The 23,635-nt window shown below is 45.2% G+C and overlaps 1 protein-coding gene across 5 annotated transcripts in view; it reads right to left on the bottom strand.

The window, feature by feature from the left end:
- CYTH1 (cytohesin 1) overlaps positions 1-23,635 on the bottom strand; it is a 64,982-nt gene that overhangs the window by 7,123 nt on the left and 34,224 nt on the right. For 3 of the 5 annotated variants that reach the window (XM_060252226.1, XM_060252228.1, XM_060252227.1), the window contains exons 2-9: positions 13,228-13,310; positions 10,785-10,849; positions 9,527-9,593; positions 8,468-8,586; positions 7,395-7,475; positions 7,001-7,113; positions 5,472-5,620; positions 4,910-5,021 (exon numbers count right to left, since the gene is read on the bottom strand). In XM_060252226.1, the coding sequence (XP_060108209.1) occupies positions 4,910-5,021; positions 5,472-5,620; positions 7,001-7,113; positions 7,395-7,475; positions 8,468-8,586; positions 9,527-9,593; positions 10,785-10,849; positions 13,228-13,310 (789 nt within the window). Of the gene's footprint in view, positions 1-4,908; positions 5,022-5,471; positions 5,621-7,000; positions 7,114-7,394; positions 7,476-8,467; positions 8,587-9,526; positions 9,594-10,784; positions 10,850-13,227; positions 13,311-22,170; positions 22,341-23,635 lie in introns of those variants that run through there. The other 2 variants (XM_060252229.1, XM_060252225.1) reach the window with 2 other exon arrangements.

The raw sequence follows: 23,635 nt of genomic DNA, 5'->3' as shown, positions 1-23,635 counted from the left end.
TGAATTTCATTTGAATCCACCTCATACCAAGTTGCACCGTTGATGGATGTGTGCAATGCTGGCCAATACAGCTCCCAATACCATGGATGTGTTTAATGCTGCTTTTTTTAAGGCACGTGGAAGCTGGGGGTCTCCCACGTATGAAGCAAAGGACTAACACCTTCATGGCCATGGATTCATTAAGTGGCATCAGGCAAATATCCATCTCTGCCTCATGTGCAATTAAAATTAGAAAAAAAAATCATCACTTACTTAGCAGGGTTGTTGCAGAAATCAAAGGGCTATAGATGGTAAAGGATTTATGGTGAACTGATAAGAACCATGGCATGACCCAATGAAGATCTGATCAGCATACAGAGGTTGAACATTTTGACTTGGCAATACTTCCTCAACTGACTGGGATTCCACTAGACACATAAACAGGGCTCTTTCCTTCACCAATAGGCTCTGAGCATAAAGTGGCTACCAGCATGCATCAGTTTAATGGGATTAATACTTGATTAGTCTTTATTATACAAGCAACACCTTTTTCTGCCAGCTAGAAATAGTTAGGGTCTCTCTCGATATATGCCAGAATATCATCTGGATGGATTAATTATGGTTGTGCAGAGATCTGGAGAGGGTTTTTGAAGAGCGCCAAGAAGCTAGTCCGAAGCATCACGCCTGCTGAAGCAAGTGAAACTCAGAGTTCACCTAACAAATTAAAGTGTGTGCGCTTTGTCTACACAAATCACACCACAGGGAAGAGGCCACACATCTGCTTCAAGTAAGAATGCCATGCAAACTGCTGAAAGGGCAGTTTGCTTGTTCTTAAATGCTGGCAGAAACTCTCTGCTTCATCAGCCCAAATAAAACTGTCAGTTTAAGACTAGGACATTCAAGATGGCTTTGCCCCATTACAGCTCCCTAAAAGAAATGCCAAAGAGCCTAAAACTATCAAAATCCCAGGTGTTGGGGAAAAGAAAACGAACAGTTTCAGGCATTATTCCACCTGGGGTTTCTCGCTCTCTATTTCTGTGCCTTGCAGGATAGGTGCTTCTGGACCACCCGTCCCCCTGTTCCCCTCTATCCCAGTTCCCCAGGGACTGTGCAGCCAGTTAGCAACAGCAGCGATAAGACTAAATCACCAGCAATTCAAAATAAAATGAGAACAGAAAAATTAAAAAAAAACAAGCACTGCAGCACACCCCTGGCCCCAGCAAAGCTAGCAAGGGGATATTGGGGTACGTACCTCCTGGAGTTTGGGGGGCAAGGAAAGGTAGAGCCAAAATCATGGAAACATACAAAATGAGGGAGAAAAGAAAATTAAAAAACAAAGGACTTTAACTTGCCCTTGGTGAACACCCCGTTGCAGTCAACAAGGGGTGCTTCCAGAGCTAAAAGGTTTTGAGCAGCAGGGAAGGGTAGGAGGAAGGGCTTAAATCTTAAAGCTAGGCCAGTGTCTTGGATGTTGCTTATGCAGGTTACCCTCTCCACTAGAATACTCAGAAGGGAGCACTGGTCAGTCCACAGATTCTGGGTCAGCAGCATGCCAAGTCCAAGAATACCAGCAGCCATTTGATTTTTTTTTTTTCTGGCAGGAAAAGTTTACCCAGGTCCTAATAAGGACATTCTGGCAGCATCACCAACACGTTTATCACAGGAACAGGCAATCAGGGTTAGTTAGTGATTTTAGTGCTAAGGTAAGTGGTAAAAACGGTTTGCAGCCAGGACCCCTCTGTGGGAATGGCATGCATCAACAAGGGCACCAAGCTGGACCTTTGCCAATGGCATACAACCAGGACAGAGCCAGGACTCATGTCTCTGAAATCCTGGATCACCAAGTACCGTATTACCTCTGGTGGCTAACACCTCAGCTGAGAGCATCATAGATACAATGTCTTCTTCCAGGTCCCGTTAGCCCCATTTTCTTGATCTGTCTGCCTCAGTAGGACTGCATTCCAGAAAGCAATTCTAAGCATCCCTGGACATGTAGTGAAACTATAAAGCCACAGAATTCTCCCCTGGGGTGTTACCCCTAGAGAGCTGTAGCTCTAAGCCAGTCCTGAGAATCAAAGTCCAGTTTCGGTTATGGCTGCAGTGTGGATTGATTATCAGCTCACCACTCCCTCCAGACAGAAGGCATATTTCTTTTAGGAAAAATTATTCATGGCTGTTAGTTCCATACCCTTCTAATGCTCCTGAGGGGGACAGCCACAAAAGGAATAATACCCAAAGTTCAAGCAGAACTGAGTTCTCAGAGCCATCTTTGCACTTGTTACATCAGAATTCACATTCTTTTAATGACAATCAAAATCTGAAGTGTAAAATAATAGCTTTGTACCCGAACAGACATGCATACCAGCACAGGTCTGGGGAATGTTTCTTGAGATGGGACACAAGAGTTAGAATTTGAGTAAAAATTCTACTTTAAAATTCTACTGAGATGGAACACAAGAGTTAGAATTTGAACCCCATTTTCAAATCCTCATTCCTTTTTCTTTCAATCAAGGCTTGTTTTATTTGATGGAAATGAACTGTGTAGGTCATTACCGATACTATAAAAAGAGGTTTTTTTAAAAAAAAGACAGGCCATGGTCTAGCAGTAGAGCACACACATTGCATGCAGAAGGTCCCAGGTTCAGACTCTGGAACCTCCAGTTAAAGGCTCTCAGTTAGCAGATGCCAGGAAAGACCTTTCTTAAATCCCAGAGAGTTGCCGCCAGATACTCAGTTTGATGGAACAATGTTCTGACTTGGTATAAGGCAGCTTTGACTATGAAAGGGATCATGCATCAGTGATAAAGCAACTGCTTTGCATGCAAAAGTCCAGGTTCAATTAAAAGGATCAGGTACAAGGTGATGCAGCCAGGACCCCTCCACCTAAGATTCTAGAAAGCCACTGCCAGCCAGAGTAGACAGACCTAGAAAAGCCAGTAGCCTGGCTCAGTATAAGGCAGCATCAGGTGTTCATATGTTCTTCATTGCCAGTTATAATGTGTGTTATTTTGTGTATCAGTTTTATATCTGTCTTGACTATAGTGAAGTCAAATTACTTGTACCAAATTCACAATAGAGTGCAAACTTACCATGCTCACAGACTTGACTATTTTTTTGTTGTTTGTGTACATTTATCTCCATCTGTGTATTTCCATAAGTAGTACAGCTGTGGCAGCTATTCTTAAGTATCAGTTCAAGACACTTAAATCATCCTAAGGCTGGGTCTGAATGTATGCTGGCTCAGTTACATCAGCTTCCTCTGTATTTGCACCCTTCACCACACACTGTAGCTAAAACCACAGATCCCACTATATGTACAGCTTAATTATTCTCCATAGATATTGCAGATATTCTATAGCTTGCCCCCACGCACAAAGTCCTTTTGTTAGGGCAGTGTGTAAAGTTCCTTTATGTTGCCATCAAAGAGTCAGTTAATTGCTCCTGTAGCATGAACTTCACAGCTACAGAGCAAGTCATTTGAAGGGGAGGGAGAAAAATAATAAATCCAAGCCCAGCACTGTGGAAGAATTCTCTGGTGTCTTGAACGGGACTGACACCCTGACTCCATTGCACAGTACGAATCTAAGGCAGGGCCAAGCTTTGAAAAGTAAGGCTCCAACAAGGAGCCAGAAAATATTCAGCCAAATCAGACTCAGTATTGAACCTCTGCTCCCTCCCATGCTAGCTGAGGTGCAGAATTAAGTACATTTTTCTCAGTACATCTCCTCCTGAGGAACAGAAAAGATGCACAGTTTCCCACAAACTAAGTGGTGTTTTGCTAGAGGGCTGGAGTAACATGTAACTGTGTTTTCAAATAACCACATACTTGCTGCTTACATGTATATCTAATACTGGTAAGTTTCAGGTCTTGTTTACGTAGAAGTTACATTGGCCTTAACTGTGCACTCCTACAGCCCAGGACCTGGTTCCAGGCTTTGCTGGAGGGTTGTATGACCCCGGTTGTTTTCCTTAGTGAACATACAGCTGTTCTTTACAGCCTTCTGCAAAACCTTACTTGAAAGGAAAAGGAGGAGTGGACTTCAGAGGGCAGAAGGGAAACCTCTAACCTAGTCTCAGTTCAGATACCATTAAATCAAAGCTAATTCCCTACTGCCCTTGGAATCAAAAGCATCTGTTTTACTTAAATTCATGAAGACATAAAGCAAAATCAGAAAAGGTCGCATTAAAACACAGATGAATAATTCCATTAGTCATATTTCATGGAAGATTCAACAATGGCAAATCTGAATATTCAGAGAACTGGGAGTTTTCAAATTTGATTTGCAGATTCCAAGAGATTTAGCAGCCCTGAAGGAGAGCGGGTAAAAAAACCTGACCCTGACCAGGTCAAACAGCAGCAAAACAACTGAAAACTTGGAATGAGCTGGTAAAGAGCGGCAAGTGCTATGCAAGGAGGACTAGTGATTGTCTTAGATGCCATATGTGCACTGCCTGTGTGTGCACAAGCTGTGAGGTGTGCGGTGATGCCACATGTGAGCCTGCAATGTGGAGGTGAGAAGCACAGTGCTCGAACGCAGTCTGGTGCTCAGAATCAGGGAAAAACCCCTTTATTACCTGCTGCTCCTGGGACTCACAAAGCCAATGAGCTGTTCCCCATCACCATAAATATGTTCTTTGCACACAATCAAAGCAAGAACTGGCTGGCCGCACCCAATTCTAGAGGCCCACAGGAAGTTAGCCAAGCATTGCAGTCAAGACCCTCCCTTCTTGTTGGATATGCTGCCCATACAGGATGATACGTCTCCGAGATCTGCAATGTTCTTCTGCACTATACTGTGGACCCCTCCAAAGCCTCATGCAAAGAAGGTCACCAGACTTCTGCAGAGCTCCATGCTCCCTGCAACCCATGCTATGGCACAGCAACCCTGCTCCCCGTGGCTCCAGCTTTGCCTTGTGCGAACACACTTACCAAGTTTCAGAAGCCAGCCCTCACGGTCGGGGTTGAAGAAGGTGTGCGTCAAATCGTTGCCATCATCCTCGGGAATTTTGAAAGGTTCATTTTTTATACTCTCATAGAGGTTCTGGTAGGGAGTGAGACATGCATGGCGGTCAGTCTTGTCTATCTACGTGAACCCAGCATGCAATTTCACCACCACGATCCCGTCAGTATCTATCTGGAAAGGGAAAGGTCCTCTGTGCAAGCACCAGCCATTTCCGACTCTGGGGTGACGTTACTTTCACAACGTTTTCATGGCAGGCTTTTTTGCAGGGTGGTTTGCCATTGCCTTCTCCAGTCATCTACACTTTCCCCCCAACAAGCTCATTTTACCAACCTCAGAAGGATGGAAGACTGAGTCAACCTCGAGCTGGCTACCTGAAAACCCAGCTTCCACCAGGGATTAAACTCAGGTCATGAGCAAAGCTTAGGACTGCAGTACTGCAGCTTTAACACTCCACACCACGGGGCTCTTCCAAGTATCTAGCTACACCCTTGTTAACAAAACGCCACTCCAATTCCCCACCAAGCTCACTCTGAGCAGCTCCTCGGGCAGGTCTCCACCATCATTGATGCCACGGTTCATGGCAATGAAACGCTCCACTGATGGCTTGTCCTTGACATTGGGGTTGTGCAGGCTGGTGTTGAGCATGATGATAGCAAAGGAGAGCACATAACAAGTATCTGCGGAGAAGCGGGCAAGAGGCATGAGAGAGGGAATCAAGCACTGAGTGGGCTATCCTTATGGCCTCCTTTATCAAGACACAAACACAACATCAAGCCCCATATTGCAAGTCAAACTCCTTGGGTTATTAACTGCCTCCAGTGTGTGTTGTGAGTGGGGGAGGTATTGTTCCCATTTGCGGGTGAAAATCAGAATACAAACGTAAGAACAAAACTCCCCACTTCAAATCTCATATAGTAGATGAAGAAGATGAAGATATTGGATTTATATCCCGCCCTCCACTCCGAAGAGTCTCAGAGCGGCTCACAATCTCCTTTGCCTTCCTCCCCCACAACAGACACCCTGTGAGGTAGATGAAGATATTGGATTTATATCCCGCCCTCCACTCCGAAGAGTCTCAGAGCGGCTCACAATCTCCTGTACCTTCCTCCCTGACAGCAGACACCCTGTGAGGTGGGTGGGGCTGGAGAGGGCTCTCACAGCAGCTGCCCTTTCAAGGACAACCTCTGCCAGAGCTATGGCTGACCCAAGGCCATGCCAGCAGGTGCAAGTGGAGGAGTGGGGAATCAAACCCGGTTCTCCCAGATAAGAGTCCGCACACTTAACCACTACACCAAACTGGCTCTCATAGTACAATGATTATTTTTAAAAAGTTATAGCCTGCCTTTCGGGTTAAGAAGGGTTTTCAGGCAGCTTACAATTCAAAAATACAACTCACCAACAACATTAGTTAAAACATCAAACTTTGTGATTTAACAACTACAATGACCACATTGAATCCTTTTAATCATCATAAACCAAATAAACTAGGTTAAGGTATCATAAATCACACACACACACACACACACTCCCAGAGGGAACCAGGATTTAAACTATGTTAAAAGTGCCAAATCTTCCTTCTTGCCCAAGACAAGCAAAACTAAAAGCCTAGGTGAACCTTTGGGTATACTGGGTAAAATTCAAATGGTTTAGATGCCAGACAGATAGCCATCAAGAAGGCAATTTGTTGACTCAAGTGCCACCAGAGAGACAAACAAGCAGCCAGCCTTTCCCCCCTTCCATAAGAGCAGTCTTGCTGGATCTGATAAAAAGTTCTTCCCGTCCAAACAAACAGCATTAGCCCTCCACTACCTGTTGTTTCTCCCACCCCCACCCCCACGTAGCACCTGGTATGCAGAGGCACACTGCTTCTGAACATGCAAGTGGCCTTTAGCCATAAAGGCTCATTAGCTGCTTATAAGCCTATGCTCTGTGAAGATGTCTAATCCCTCCCCATAACTCCCAGAAGCATGCCAGAAGATTAAGCAATGAAAACCCGGCTAGACGATATTCTGCTAGCACTTTTAGCCAAGTGCCGCCTACATACTTCAGGACAATACCTGTGGACTGGAAGACACCAGGGTTGCATTGGCAGTATCGTTGTGCAAAAGCCTCCATCATTCTGTCAATTTTCTGAGCTTCCCCTGGCAGCCGGAAGCTCCAGAGGAACTGCCTGCAGATGCAACAGGAATGTACAAGCGGTAAGCATGAATTTGCATTATGCTCTGTCAGCACTATAAACTGTTTTAGAGAACTGGCTACTTATTGCAAAAAAGACCTTCCCACAAAGCAGAGTAGTTTCATTTGGTAATTTCTTAGGCATCACCAACCTACGCAAATGTGTATATATGGTTATATGCGGTTTCTTGGATGCAAGCAAGAAAAGGAGACGTTCAGTTGCAGCTCTGCTAGTCACAGACCCCGAGAGTTCCTCCTCCTCCCACTGTTACTCACCGCAGTGCCTGCACCAGGTTGAGGTCAGTAAACTCATGCAGCTCCACAAACGCATGCAGCACCTGGATATTGAAGTCATCTCTAGAGGGGGGGAAAAGAACAGAGTGAAGGTGGAAGCAAGCAAATGACTCTACAGCTGGGGCTCTTAACCTGTGGTCCCGTATGGGGTCTATGAACTGGGCAAAAATGATTTTTCCCACTTTGATTTCCTTCCTATTCATTTGTGGGGGGAAATGGTGAAAAACAATTATTTTTACATCAAATTGTGGCATTAAAGCATTGTTTCACTTCAAACGTAGGGTGGCATGGGATGCTACTGTACACAGTCAGATGTGTCTACTATTGTCACCATGTTCTGTCATTTAGAAGAAAGTCCCCCATTACCAGGAACTAAAAATAATCTATCCTACCATTATGATTATGGACATCTATTTTTTCTTTATTATGCATATCCTCCTGCTGAGGGGTTCTGTAGTTTTCACCAGATTCTCAAAGGGCTTCATGACCCCCGCTACTCTACAACACACAGTTGCCATAGGCTACACCATCCACCCCTCTTGCCTGCTAGAATTATCACAGTAGGAAAAAAGAGTTGCATGCAAGCAGACCTTGAATGTAGTCTACAGTATATTCAGAAGAAGCGACTGCAAGTGTTCCAAGTGGTTAAGACCACAGACTGCTTCAGGGTTCTAGATTTTATGCAGGACCCCCCTTGGGAAGCACAGCTGCAGAAACAACAGTTATACAGGCACGATCTCATCTGGCATTTCTAGTTAATCTCTCTACCAGGATGAGCAGTTATGCACTGGGTCAGACCACAGAAACACTCCAAATGGCCAGAGGCACTAAAAGATCTGGACCAACAAAGTGTTCCTCTGCCAGTCCATGTGGTAAGTTAAAAGCCATGAGAAGGAGCCATGCATAGTTGGATCTAGAGACCACCACACATACACCACCATGTCCAAATCCCTTCCTGAATGTAGCCAAGAAATAGGAAGCAAGTTACAATATGGCTCCTAAGAGAGCAGGCTGAGCATCATGAATGGAGAGCCCCAGTGCACCCATCTGATTACCTTTCACCCAAGTAATCACCAATGGCTGTCTTGTTGAGCCCTTCCCCCTTGTAGAGAAACTGGGCAATGTCATCACATGTGTTCTTCAACAAGTCGTTTTCAATCAAGAACTGGATCCCCTGAAAACACAAGGAGGGGAGTCTCAACAAGGAACAACTCTAATTCTGTACTTGGCATGCATACAGCACATTCCAGTGGTTACAAATGCATCACATAAACTATCTTAGCAATTTCTGTATCAGCCCTGAAGGTAGGCCACATTGCAGATGGGGGGGGGGTGTCAGGGGAGAGATTCAGCCATGATGGACAGAAGCACAGCTTGTTGCTATACTTCATCACTCCCCTAACTCCTGCATTCATGCCCGTCACAGACAAATCTTAGAAGAAGAAGAACTGCAGATTTATACCCCGCCTTCTCTCTGAAGCAGAGACTCAGAGCGGCTTACAATCTTCTATGTCTTCTCCCCCCACAACAGACACCCTGTGAGGTGGGTGGGGCTGGAGAGGGCTCTCACAGCAGCTGCCCTTTCAAGGACAACCTCTGCCAGAGCTATGGCTGACCCAAGGCCATTCCAGCAGGTGCAAGTGGAGGAGTGGGGAATCAAACCCGGTTCTCCCAGATAAGAGTCCGCACACTTAACCACTACACCAAACTGGCTCAATGCCACAATGTCTGAATACAATTTAGGACTGGGGAGATGCAGGTTCAAGTCCTCATTCTACCATGACATTCACTAAGTGAGAGTCATACACTCTCGGCCTCATCCACCTCATAAGGCTATTGCAAAGTGCAGGGGTCATGATCCAATGAGCTCTGCAGATAAGAAACATCTCCAGCCTAGTTCCCCCCATTAAGAAGGTGCTACAAGAGAAACATGAGCCTCCAATGAGGAGGAAGCAGATTAGAATGGGATAAATGAATAATTCAGAGTCAGAGGACAAATTCAGCCAAGGCGTTCAGAATGAAACTAGCTATTTTGTGTTCAGACCCTTTCAGTCCAGCCCGTCATGGAGGACCTTGCCACAATTCTTGCCTCTCAGTCAGGCAGCAACGGTTACCTTCTTAGGGTCCATGTTGAACTTCTTCCTGCCCATTGCCACCTGCTTGTTTCTCTGCATTGTTTTCCTAGATGGCATAAAAAAAGACCAATTTGGTGAGGCACAGCGAGCGGACACAGCTTCATGGAGCCTCTCTGCCTCATGGTTTCTCAAAGGCACACAAAAGGCTACGAACAGAGCTCTTCTCTGTTCCCATCTCAGACAGGGTGTATAGCCTCCCTCTCCACTCCCACCCAGAAGTCAAGGTCTTGTGACACAAGCAACTACATTCCCTCCCAACCACCCAAAGGGATCACACCTCTCAGGCCCCCAACTGAGTATTGTGGAATGTGAACATGTCCCAGCTTTAGGGTACTGCAAGGAAATGGCATAAATCCCTCAATCTGCCCTGAGATGCAGCTGCAGGGGAGCCCAATGCTTTCTGGGTTGCCTTAAATAGCAAAAGCCTGGCTGCTGCGGGGAAAACAGAGGAAAACACACTGAGTGGCTGAGAGGGGCACCACATGCCAAGTTTCCATTCACAATTAGGGCTACCTAATCCACTGGTAACTCCGCTTGCTCCAGTTCAGTTCAGCTGCCTAAGACAGGGAATCTAGTACCAGATGGAGGAAGCAAAACTAATCTTAGTGGAGTTTGGGCTGGGGGGAGAAGAAGGGAAAGGAGACACAATCAAGCCAGAGATTCTTTGATAACACCACAGGGAAACAGGAAGTCTGAGAGATTCCTCTAATTTGTACCAGTTGCTCACAGGGCAGGGCATTTTGGTCACCCAGTATAAATTGATGCAGCCTTCCTCAGACGTTTAACGGGCCTATACCTCAGGTTATTGGGCCTGAACACAAAGATCCTGCCCTGTGAACCAGTGCTGAGAAGAAAAATGAGGTGCTGCACACAACTGTGAGGGAATCTCAGATCAAGGAGCAGATTTTACTAGGTAACTGGAACATATCTACTCAACCCTCATCTGCATGTCTATGGAAGCTTGTCTCTGTATGGGTATTGTTTTATACACAGCATGGCCCAAATGTTATTTGCACTGAAGTACAGAAGCTGCCCCAGAAACTGACAGTTCTATTTCAATGGGTAAATTTGAACCCAAGTATCAAGGTAATAGCAGAATTCATTTCAGCTTCACTACAGGGGTTTTGGCAGTCCATTCACTTTACTCTTCCCAATTTTCCTTTTCTCCAAAAGTCCAAAATAAAACGTGAACATCCGCTTTCTCCCTCCCCTCCTTTCCAAGAGAAGCAGCACTCACCTCTCTTCTGTGGACCCCAGGTTCTCGATTTCATTAGTCACCTCTGCTATCTCATCTTTCAGGCGCTGCAAATAGGGGGAAGGGGAAAAGAACATGACTACGGAAGCCATAAAAGGGGGAAAGCTCTTGTTCAGCATTAAAAAAAAAAGAACTTCAAGATTAGGAGAAAGGTTTCTATCACTCCAGCCTTATCTGATTGCCATGTCTTTTCTCCAATCTCATTAATTCGGGTCTGAGGGAAATTAGTGGAGAAGAGACGCACACAAAAGGCTGGAAAGGCTTTATGTCCACAGAGCCTGCTTACGGGAAGGAGAGGTCAGAGTTCTGATCATAAATATAATAGCTCTCTCCTGCTTAAAGGACAACTAACCACTGCACTTTAGGTCCTTCAGTGCTCACCAGTTTTAGCCAAAGCCTGCTACAGACGCCCCCAGTGTGCCACCTCCCCCCCCCCTCCCACAATACAGGGACCTAAGATAAGCACATGGCTCAGTCTTGGCTCAGAGGCCAGGCAGACTGGGGATGAGAGTCTGTAGGTGGCACCCATGTGCCGGGGATCCTCTAGGAAGGAATCAAGATGAGTGAACCCCTGGGGCTAAATCAATTACTAGCTAATCTCATTAGGAAGTGTCCAGCATATGGCAGTGATTAGCCTCCGTGCCGCCTTAATTATTGTTGATGGGACTGATGAGTATCTCTGCCAAACACAGCACCCTGAAGCAAATTGCCAGAGGGAATGAAAAGCCCCATGCCTCAGCCACAAATAGGCTAGTGGCAAATTCAATGAGCAGCTAGGACACAGGCAAATGTTATTACACATTCCTTTAGAAGAGGATGACTCCCCCCCCCCTCCATCTCAGAGAAGGGCACCTATTTCAGACAGCCTTGAAAACAAAAAAGGGACTCAAGGCAGACAGCCCGACTCTTCTCTCCATCTTGTACTTACCACAAGAAGCAACAAGACAGAGCCAGAGGCAGGTGGGGTGGAAGATTTCCCCCCTCCCAAACCACAAGATGCTTAGGCACCAAGATGCACCTCCCATCTCCTGCTGGCTGAGGCAGGCAGTAGCATGGCAGCTGACCTATCTGCAAAGACATGCGCTCACCATGTAAACCCTCCCTCCTGGCTGCCAAGCACAGAATCCACTTTGGATTTAGAAGAAGAAGAAGATATTGGATTTATATCCCGCCCTCCACTCCGAAGAGTCTCAGAGCGGCTCACAATCTCCTTTCCCTTCCTCCCCCACAACAGACACCCTGTGAGGTAGATGAAGATATTGGATTTATATCCCGCCCTCCACTCCGAAGAGTCTCAGAGCAGCTCACAATCTCCTTTACCTTCCTCCCCCACAACAGACACCCTGTGAGGTAGATGAAGATATTGGATTTATATCCTGCCCTCCACTCCGAAGAGTCTCAGAGCGGCTCACAATCTCCTTTCCCTTCCTCCCCCACAATAGACACCCTGTGAGGTAGATGAAGATATTGGATTTATATCCCGCCCTCCACTCCGAAGAGTCTCAGAGCGGCTCACAATCTCCTTTCCCTTCCTCCCCCACAACAGACACCCTGTGAGGTAGATGAAGATATTGGATTTATATCCCGCCCTCCACTCCGAAGAGTCTCAGAGCGGCTCACAATCTCCTTTACCTTCCTCCCCCACAACAGACACCCTGTGAGGTAGATGAAGATATTGGATTTATATCCCGCCCTCCACTCCGAAGAGTCTCAGAGCGGCTCACAATCTCCTTTACCTTCCTCCCCCACAACAGACACCCTGTGAGGTAGATGAAGATATTGGATTTATACCCCGCCCTCCACTCCGAAGAGTCTCAGAGCGGCTCACAATCTCCTTTACCTTCCTCCCCCACAACAGACACTCTGTGAGGTGGGTGGGGCTGGAGAGGGCTCTCACAGCAGCTGCCCTTTCAAGGACAACCTCTGCCAGAGCTATGGCTGACCCAAGGCCATGCTAGCAGGTGCAAGTGGAGGAGTGGGGAATCAAACCCGGTTCTCCCAGATAAGAGTCCGCACACTTAACCACTACACCAAACTGGCTCTCAACCTGGCTCTTTAGTTTTGGGGGGTTTTTGTTTTTTTGGGGGGGGTTACTGCAAAGAAGCATCTGATACCGGCACAAGATGTATAGGGGCTGGCTTTAGTTAGGAAAGAAACACTGCGCATGCTCAGAGACACTCTTATTTCAACTGTCTTGTTTCCAGGACTGAGTTTTAGCACCAGATATAAGTTCTGTCTCAAAGAGGGAGACAGCAGCCAGTACACAACATCAGGACTAGAAGTATCCTAAAGTAGCCAAACAGCCTTCAAGAGAAAACCTGGGCTAGCAGGAAGTGCTGACTTATATCAGAAACACCCCCCCCCTTTCATTCAACCCCAGCTACATCTCTTCTCATTCCCCCCCCCAACCCCCCCCAGACCCTACCTGTATGTCCGCCAGCAGCTCCTGCTTGCGTCGACGGATGTTTTCAAGCTCCTGGCACTCCTCGGGGGATAGGTCGCTGGGCACTGTAAGGATAAAGGAGGAAGGTAATTTACAATGAGTGGACCTATGTAACATATAATTTATTTATTTAAATCATTTCTATGCTGCCCTGCTGCCCAAATAGGATCCCCTAAGGCAGCAAGCATAAAACATTATAAACATGTATATGTTAATTCAATAAAAACATATAAACAGATGTACCAAAAACCAGGGAGGAGGCCAATGACAGTTTTGCAATGCCATGGCCTGCTCCTGGAGACTCTGATCCAACAGCGGCAATTAGAGGCCTTGCTACTTTCTGTAACCAGAATGTATAAAAATGTTTTTTAGGCTATGGTCATTGGGGCACACCCATTTTGTTTATGCTCCAGTCTCTGCAGTGCTTATGCTCCACTCTCTCAAATTCTTACGTTTCTAAATGGAATTCATTACATCACCTAAGCGTCCTTGGTTTGTTTGTATTTTTAAAAGGGGGATTAGATAAATCAACGGAAGTCAGACCTATCTGTAGTGTTAGCCATGACAAGCCAACAAAATGATCCTGGGTAATTAGAAGCAGTGTACTTCAGGCTGCTTCAGGAAAATAAGGTGTGACCGTGTCATCAAGCCCAGCTTGCAAGCTTTCCAGAAGCATTTGGCTTGCCGCTGTTGGGCACAGAATGCTGGGCAAGAAGGGGGTATTTGTCTGATTCTACCATGTAGCAGGCCCTTCAGAAAGCTGAAACCAGCTTACACTGGGTTCCCAGGCAAACCAAGACCCCCCCCCCCCCTTTAGCTTTAACAGCCAGTGGCATCAAGCCCACTCAAATCATTTTGTCCTCCTCTGAGAACAGAATGAGCGTGACAAGTTTTGCATGTGAGGTTGCAGATGCCTGTCATTAGGTCATTGGCAATGAAAGATGCTTTGAAAAACAATAGCAGTTATACACACTACATTCTGCTTAACACAGTAATGGAAAAGGAGGCATTATTTTACAAAACCGGAAAGCCACAAAATCCACGGGGAAGGGCAATGTGACAGAAGTTAAGGTAGCAAGGAAAAGAAGCCAAAAGGTATTTTCTTCTCTAACACTCCTAAACGTGCAGAAATTCAAATTCAGCTGTTATAATTAGTTGCATACAAGGAAAATACTGCAAAAGGGCACACGCTTCCCCCCTGTAATTTTGGAGTAGCAGAAGAATTTACACCCACTGAGAAATTTTCTTTCTACACAGCTGTTACAAAGGTACAGGGGCGGCCTGAAACCTAATGAATCCAGCTAACCTACTACATGCTGCTGCACCAGGGTTTACAGTTTCCAGGTTATACTTTGCATTTTTTTTCTTTCTGAAAAGCAGACTGCAAGAGAAGTGGAGCTAGCAATGGTTTAATTCATTCAAGATCATTGAACGTGGGTGTGAACTACAGGAAGCCTGCTCCTGTTCAGCATTGTACACAACAACATGTGATCCTGTTCTCTGCATGTGAAGCCCCCCTCTGGACAACTTCGGATCCTGCCACTCCCCGCCCCCTCCCCAATGAGCTGAGCCCAAAGGTGTATTGCCTTAAGATTACAGGAGAATGGCAATGGCAGACATCACTCTTACACAGTTAACCTTCACTAAGCGGCTCTAACTGCAGCCATCTCTGTCGATCCCTTTCCCAATAACCCTCAACATAGAGTTTGCCTTTTTTACTGCTGCAGCACACTGGATTGACACTTTCATTATAAATTATATAAACTGGAATGGTTTTTAACTACTGTATAATTTTTAATGCCGTTTTTAATTATTGTATATTGTATAATGTATATTGTATAATGTTTTATTTGAATGTTGTTAGCCGCCCTGAGCCTGCCTAGGCGGGGAGGGCGGGATACAAATAAAATATAATAATAATAATAATAATAATAATAATAATAATAATAATAATAATAATAATAATAATAATAATAATAATAATAAAGCTATCCACTATGACCCCAAGATCTTTTCTCTTCTCAGTCTCTCAGCAAAATCAGCCTCCATTAACCTATACTTGGGATTTTTTGTCCCACACGTCACCTTACACTTAACACTGAACTTCATTTGCCACATTGTCACCCACTCACCAAGTCAGCCTTGTTTTTTCACCATCCTGAATCACTGTGTCATATGCAAACTTGGCCACTATACTACTCACCCCTAACTCCAGATCATTTATGAATAAATTAAATAGTACTGGTCCCAATACTGATTCCTTGTGGCAGCATACTGCTTAATTTCCTCCATTGTGAGAACTGTCCATTTATTCCTACTCTTTGCTTTTCATCATGTAATCAATTTTTAATTCAGAAGAGTACCTGTCCTCTATTTATTTATAATTTATTTTGTATACCGCCCTTCTCTGAATTCACAGAGCTCAAGGTAATTAACAGCAAAATATATAATTTAAAACCAAAGTAAAATTGTTAAAAAATATCACAATGGTGCCAATTAGACATACAATACGTATTACTATCGCCACAAAAAGTGAGAAAAGCAGAGAGGGTGGAGGGGAAGGGAGTGCCGAATAAGATGGTACCCATTGCTGTTCTCAGCCAAAAGCCTGATGGAACATCTCTGCCTTGTGTGTTCTGCAGGTCCCACAGGGCATGGATGTCACTTGGCAGAGAGTTCCACCAGGTAGGACTGCTAAATTTACTCAGGAGTCTTTGGTGATGTTTTGCGTCAAAAGCCTTTTGAAAGTCCAAGTATATAAATGTCTATTGGGTCACCAATGTCCACATGTTTGTTCATTTTTTCAAAGAACTCCAAAAGGCTGCTGAGGCAGGACTTCCCTTTGCAGAAGCCATGTTGATTTTCCCTCAACAGGCTTTGTCCCTCTATGTGCGTAACAATTCTATAATTGATTCAATTTCTATTCATTTGTCTAGGATAGACATTAGGCTAACTGGTCCGTAATTTCCTGGCTCTCTTTTTAAAAACTGGTAAAACATTTGCAACTCTCCAGTCTTCTGGTTCAGGGCTGAATTTAGTTCATTACTAACACACACATACAAACCTATCGCGCATCTGATTTCCTCAAGAACTCTTGAGTGTATGCCATCAGGACCTGGAGACTTACTGGTTTTTAATTTCCCCAATAGGTCTAGAACTTCATCTCTGGTCACCTCAATCTGGCCCAGTTCTTCAGATTCCCTTCCTGAAAATAGGTGTGGTAGTATAGGTACATGTCCCACACTTTCCACAGCGAGCACAGAAGCAAAAAACTAGTTGAGCATCTCTGCCAACTCCCCATCTTCTTTTAGCAATCCCTTTATTCCTTTGTCATCCAAAGACCCCAACTGCTTATCTGGCTGGTTTCCTGTTCTGGATATTGAAAAAAATGTTTGTTTGTCTTGATGCTTTTAAGCAACTTCCTCCTCAAAATCTTCTTACATTTCTTTTCCCAGAGCCTGTGGTCACTCCTGTTCAATTCATTGGGGCAGACGTTACACTTTTTAAAAGAAGCCTCTTTACTTTTAATAGCTTCCTTGACTTAATTGTTAACCATGCAGGCATACTTTTAGACTTGGCAGTGCCTTTCCTAACCAGTGGAATGCATTCTATTTGGGCTTCAAGTAGTATAGTTTCAAATAGCTTCCAAGCATCCTGTAGAGATCCTGTGTTTCCCCTTCAGCTTCCTTTCTACTATTACCCTCATTTTTGTAAAGTTACCTTTTTCGAAATCAAATGTGACCGTTTTGGACTTAGGAATAACTTTCCACTGGCTTGAATGCTGAATTTAACAGAACTGTGGTCACTACTCCAATTAGTGTAACAACTTCTGTATCTCTCACCTGCTCAGAACCAAGTCCAAGATCACTATTTCTCTGGCTGGCTCTGATGAAGCTCTTCCAGTGCACAGATAGAAAAGTGAGAAAAGTTTGCTTAAAATCAGAACAGCATGGAAGAAACAGCGTGGTAGAGAGATTGAAAGGAAAAAGAGTCTGGATGGATGAATTGAAAATGCTGAAAAGTGAAAGGTTTTTTTAAAATACACTAAAAGTGTACCTTCTGGATGGGATAGGTAGGAAAAACTACTGAGATTACAGATTTTGTTTGGCAACACATAATTAGATTACAACCATTAAATACTGGAGAAGTTACCATGGTTTAAAAGTGAAGACACTGGCTCCGAAACAGTCACTGAGCAATAAGGTGTGACTTTTTAACCTGGATTTAAAAACAGCAGTACAATGGTTTGTTGTAATTCTTTTACATTGAAAATTGTGCTCCAATCAATTTCCTTTTGTAACTAGTGCTCTCCATTTCCTACTTTGCCATACCAGATGACGAGGTCACAGAGGAAAGGAACACACAAGGCAGATCACAACCCACCTTCTGCTTTATGAATACAAAACAGAATTGTCTTGAAGACCATAATTGGCCAGGGCTTTCTAGCAGGACAAAAGGCACAATTCAATTTAAGCACCCTATCTGCCATACATGTCCCAGAAGGACGGACTACGAGAAAGCTGAACTACTCCAGATATTGGCTCTACTAGCTACCTCTGCATGGTAGCACAGCCCCAGAGGGCTCTCATGTCTCCAAAAAAACAAGCAAACAAAACAAAAAAACCCACCACACCACGAGATGGACATTCCCCAAATACCACTGGAAGAATCTGAGCAATGCTTATGTCCCTCACATTCTAGCAGCTGCAGGGAGGGGGAATGTCTCGGCTTGACCCTGCCAGGATTTCTGCAAACTCAGCTGGCTTCAATTGGGAGAGGCAGGACAGAGCCTAGAGGCCCCAATGAGAACCAGGATTGCTTCTACCACTCCTACCATGGTTGCAGACAGAATGGAAGGGACAATGATCCAATGGGAGAAGATCTCATTTATTTCAGGCACTGGGAATAGGACAAGAAACTTCACTATACCTCAGCACTCCTCAATCTTTCTGGAGGAGGAGAAGAGAGCAATGCCCCCCACACCACAACTGACTTTAGGGGCAACCCAGATTCATAGCTGGAGTGGGGAGCCAAGCCTCAGCCTCAAGCCTATTTCAGAGAGATCAAAGTTCCTGACACAACAAGGCTCCATTGTGTATCTGTATGAACAGAGAAGCCAAACAAGGGAAGTAAGTGCCTTTTTGTTGCTTTGCAGTTGGACACGAGGGCAGGAGCCCAGAGCCAAACTTACTGCAGCAGTAGCAGCATACAAAGGAGGCTGCTCTTAAAGAGCCGGCAGCTCTCTGCTTCAGCAAACCGGGTGTGCGATATGGCTGAAAGTTTAAGCCTAGAGACAGCCATTTGTATTTTTTTTTAGAAGGTACTTGGTCAACTGGCGAATCAGATATAGATGAAACACCGTCGAGGATTTGAAACATCCAAAAACCACCACCACAGAGAATTATGTTAATTTCGAGAACTTCTAATTTCTCCTGTAAGCGTCACAGAGCACAATGCCAGATCTTCTGGAGACTTCCCTTCCTCCCTGCAAATGCCATGACCCTCGACTCCTGTAAGCCATATAGGATTGCTGCTTTTTATTAATAAAAACTGCTGGCATCTAAGACCTGGCCAAGCCAAGCATAAGCAGAATTCCTTTCCAATGGAAAGATTCATTCAAAAGAAGGAATCAAGGGCCAAACTACACAGTCACATTTTTAGGAGTTGGGTCTGGATTCCATGGATCCAACATGGTTCCTCACAGCTACACAGCAGCTGCACAGAATGGGTTTTAAAAATGGGTTCTGAATGCTGTCACTGGGGAGGGGAGGGGTGTGGCCCGCTCCTGCCTTCCCCTCAAGCCATTTTTCCATGTCAAAACACCACGGGCGGGGGGGGGGGGGGTGATGGTTCCGTTTTTGCTGCTCTATGGGCCCATAATGCTATATGCAAAGCAACAAAAATGGGTAAATAACTTCTTCCGGTGCTATTTCCTCCAGGGGAAAGTGACTTAGGAGAGAAAGCAGAAGCCCTTCCTCTTGACATGGTGGCTTTCCAAGCACAAACAGGCTCTCCTTTCTTTTTTATAAGCCATTCCCTATAGTGGCTGCATGGCTGCAGGAAATCCAGACCCAACTCTTTAAAAATACAAAAACGTGTACTTTGATCCTTTAAATACCTCCAGGCATGTGCAAAGCATCTTTCCCTTGTGAAAGGAGTAATTCCTTGCCAGTCCAGGGACTGTAGCATCTTATGTCCCATGCCTTGCAGCTTGCTCACCTAGGAAACAGCCCCAAAACTGCTGTACTGCCTGAAAAGTATCTTAGGGCAAGATGCTAGTAAATCGGTTGCATGAGGAAAGGAAAGCTCAGACTTTGGGAAAGGGTTAGGTAGCTCAAATGCGTGACATCTGGGAGTCAACAAGCATGCAGTGCTCTGCAAAAACAATGCCAGCCATTTGCATAGTCTCCTTCTTAAGGGCAGAGCTTAGGAAAACAACACAACTTGTGTGAGTTTGCATTCATATCACAAACACTTCAAAGCAGGCTTATATGGGCTATAAGCACATCATCCCTCCCAAGCAAAATTCTGGCTAGCTGGGGATGCTAGACTTCTACCACTCATGTAATGTGGAACACACTCAGTCCCCCACTCTTCTGCCTCTAGCTGCTTCTTTTTAAAGGGTCCAACAGCGGAGAGCAGAGCCATTCCAGAAGTCTCTCAAAGTGACTAAATCCCCACATTCTCCCTACCAATGTCTCATGCAAGCTGACTTCGTGCTGCTTCTTGAACCTGGTGTTCTCCATCAGAGATTCCAAGTAGAAGAAGCCAGGCCTTGAGGCTTAATTAGAAAGGGAAGGGCAAGAGATGACCTCCACAGTGCAATAAAAAGGTAGGGTGCCATTCACACAAGGTCATTCTAGATTTCACGGTACCTGCAGCTGAATCAAAATATATGAAGCAATTGACAATATTTGCCCAGGTGACAAGAGGTCAACCCTGCGATGTAGGAAATGCATCTGCAAGGGCTTCTGCAAAGAGACCAAGTGTAGTGACCCAAGGCACTCTGGACACTGGCAGTCCAAGGAAACCCGCTAATCAGTTCTTTAGGCATACAAGCAGCAATTCCCAAGGGGTGACGACTCATCCAGACTTATTCATCATTGTATCAATATATACACACAGCTCTCTCTTCCCAGATGATTCTATACCTGATTTCAGGCATTAGATAAGACACATTTGTAGAACTGCACACATTTTATTACCAAACAGGCAACCTGCTGATGCCAGGGAGCTTCATAAGAACATAAGAGAAGCCATGTTGGATCAGGCCAATGGCCCATCCAGTCACACAGTGGCCAAAAAAACCAAATGCCACCGGGAAGTCCTCCCACTGTGCTCCCCCAAGCACCATATTTGCTATACAGAAGTTTCTCCCTTCATCTGAGGGGCAAACAGTCAGCCTAAGTGAGCTATCTCTGAGTTGGGGTCTAGGCCCAAAAAGAAGAAAAGTTTGCAACACCTCAGTTCCCTGTCAAAGACAGTCCAAGCTAACTTTCATGAGAGTCCTGCTCAACTCCTAGAGACAGGAAGGGCTGCTCACAGACACACGGAGCAACCGTGTTTCCCCTGTCTCTTTAATGCTTCTCCAAATGTCCAGAAGCATTCTGGGTAGGATCTCAACAGAGCTGAGGATAAGGGACAAGTCCAGGCACTCTAAGGGCATACTGATAACAGACTCATACTCTTGCCAGGACACTAGCTGGCTGTTCCCAAGTATTTCTATTTTTCCTCCCTTCTCAGGCAAGCGACCCCCCCTCCAAGCCATTTTGCCAATGCCTTCAATTTCTTCTTTTCCCTAGGATTCACCTGCTGTTTCTGAACTCAATTTCCTCAGCCCCTTGAGCTTTAACGTCTTTCTGTTCTCAACACATGTCACTGGCATGCTGCACAGAAGATTCCTTTGAATGAGACTCTGGGGCAGGGATGGCCAAACTGTGGCTCGGAAGCCATATGCGGCTCTTTCACATATACTGTGCGGCTCTTGAAGCCCCCATTGCCCCATCAGCTGGCTTGGAGAATATATCTGTCTCTTTAAATAACTTCTCCAAGCCAAGCCAGCTGGTGTTTTGGAGAATGCATTTAACGTTAAAGTTGCTTTCTTTCCACCTCTCCCCCCCAAATCTCCCTTCTTTCCTGCCTGCCTGCCCTGCAGCTCTCAAACATCTGATGTTTATTCTTTGTGGCTCTTACATTAAGCAAATTTGTCCACCCCTGTTCTGGTGCAAGAGCTGCCATAAACTGGATTCTCCCAGATGTGTGTCAACTCTTTGGGCAGGACACTGGGAGGGCACGCTGATGATAGTGATGGGAGATCTTCTCTACCATCATCACCCTGCACCAATTCATCCTGGGCACAAACCATCTGACCCTTCATTATGGAACTTTAAACACCCACATACTAAAAAGTTATAATCCCCCTCAAGTGAAAACTCCGCCCCCCCCCCAAGCATTCCATTCACTCCAGTAAAATCTGGTTCTGACACACTGAACTGAAAGATGGGGAAAATGCTGAGAGCTGGTAGAAATAGTGATTCCAATGAATAAACCAGGAGGTTTTTCAAACCACATTAACACTCCATCTTCCTTCATAGCAGCCTCTCCCACTTCAAGAGCATGGGCCCGAAGGAAAGCAGCTCTCACATGGTGCCCTCCATCCCCAAAGTGTGCCACTGGGGAAATGCAGACAAGCAGGCAGGCACAGAAAGCACACCATGTCCAGGAGAGAATCGAAAGCCACACTGCACCAAGCATGGCTTTGACGGCAAGGAAAGACACATGGTGCTGAACATGAACGAGGCACAGAGACACATGGCACTAAATGCAGTCATGATGGACAAATCCATCACACCAAACAGCAGCATTTTTCTGGGTAAAGCAGCATCACAATTTTCATTCTGTATACACACACACACACGGGCTTACCACAGGCTGCCGCCCCACTCCTCCTGCCCGCTGTCAAAGCGAGCCCTGTGACACACCATCAGTGCGCTAGTAGCCCATGTGCTGGGGAGCCCAGCCCTGTCAAGGGAAATGGGCCGTGTCTTGGCCTCCGCTCATTCTACTTTGCTGAGCTTCCCTGCCTGTGCTGGCTTCCATGGAGGATGACAGCTTTGGAACCGCCCACTTGCCACTGAACGGAGCTCAAGAATTAACCACTGCCTGCCCGCTATGCAGCACAGCAAGAAGGCAGGGGACATGCATGCATACAGGCAGTGACAGAGCCAAGAGAAAAATCTACTAAGACTGCTGAATATCAGGCAAGCTAGTTCTTTCTGAACCGGGGCTGCCTCTATTTGAGTATGACGACAGGGCTTCTAGGGGAATAATGCAACCTAATTAGGAAATTCCTTCCAGTCTTTTAACAAATTCCTTTCCCCTACAGTCTCCATGTCAGACCTTACCCAGAGCTCTAATAAACTGCAAAAATTGTAACCACACAGGTACACAACTCAGTAACTGGGCATTGTGTTCATCATGCCAAACATACACATCTCCCTATATACACACATTTTTATATATTTCACGCAAGTCTAACATTTTAATTCAAGTGAACATGAGCTCAGAAATACAAAAGCCCATAATTCAGGCACAGAAAACAGCAGCCCCAAGCATTGCACAATTCAGCTTTTATCCTGTGAATCCCAAACAGTGCACCAGAACCTTCTGCTTAAAGATTCTTGCCAACAAATTCAAGCTTGTATCAAGTTGCATAAATGAATAAACTATTTTCAGAGAGGATGCCCCAGCATTAACCCCCACCATGAATACAGATCTTCTTTATTCCAACTTTATGCTCTGCAAAGTGTGTACATTCGCATAAACTATAATGGATTTTCTTGCTCCTTCAGTACAGCCATGGCAGTTTCTTGGAAGAACAAAGCAGGAGTCAAGTCACGCCTTTAAGACCAACCAAGTTTTATTCAGAATGTTAAGCTTTCATGTGCTCTATACCGGATCCCCTCGTCTGATGAAGTGTGCTTACGTTCTGAATAAAACTTGGTTGGTCTTAAAGGTACAACTTGACTCCTGCTTTGTTCAACTGCTTCAGACCAACACGGCTGGCCCACTTGGAAGTTTCTAGGGAGCTTTCTGGAAAGTTATCTTTTATCCTTCATTCTGCCCATTTAATTTAAAGAGGTGATGCTGATCAGATACAACTTCTATAGTAGCTCTTATAACTTCATCAAAAGCCAGTCATCTTATATTTCAGGTTTTTAACAATCACATTAGTCAGGTTTCCACACAAAGCTTGCTGATTTGGTGCTTCTTTTCTAGCGTCCTACCTACTTACTAAGCAAAACAACCTTTCCTGATGTGAGCAGGAATCAGCTATCAAGAATGGCCTGTGTGGTTTAGTGATTATTGTATAACATCAGAACTGGAAAGA

Source organism: Heteronotia binoei, chromosome 13, assembly GCF_032191835.1.
Source record: "Heteronotia binoei isolate CCM8104 ecotype False Entrance Well chromosome 13, APGP_CSIRO_Hbin_v1, whole genome shotgun sequence".
NCBI lineage: Eukaryota > Metazoa > Chordata > Lepidosauria > Squamata > Gekkonidae > Heteronotia > Heteronotia binoei.
This window is presented reverse-complemented; position numbering and strand designations above follow the sequence as displayed.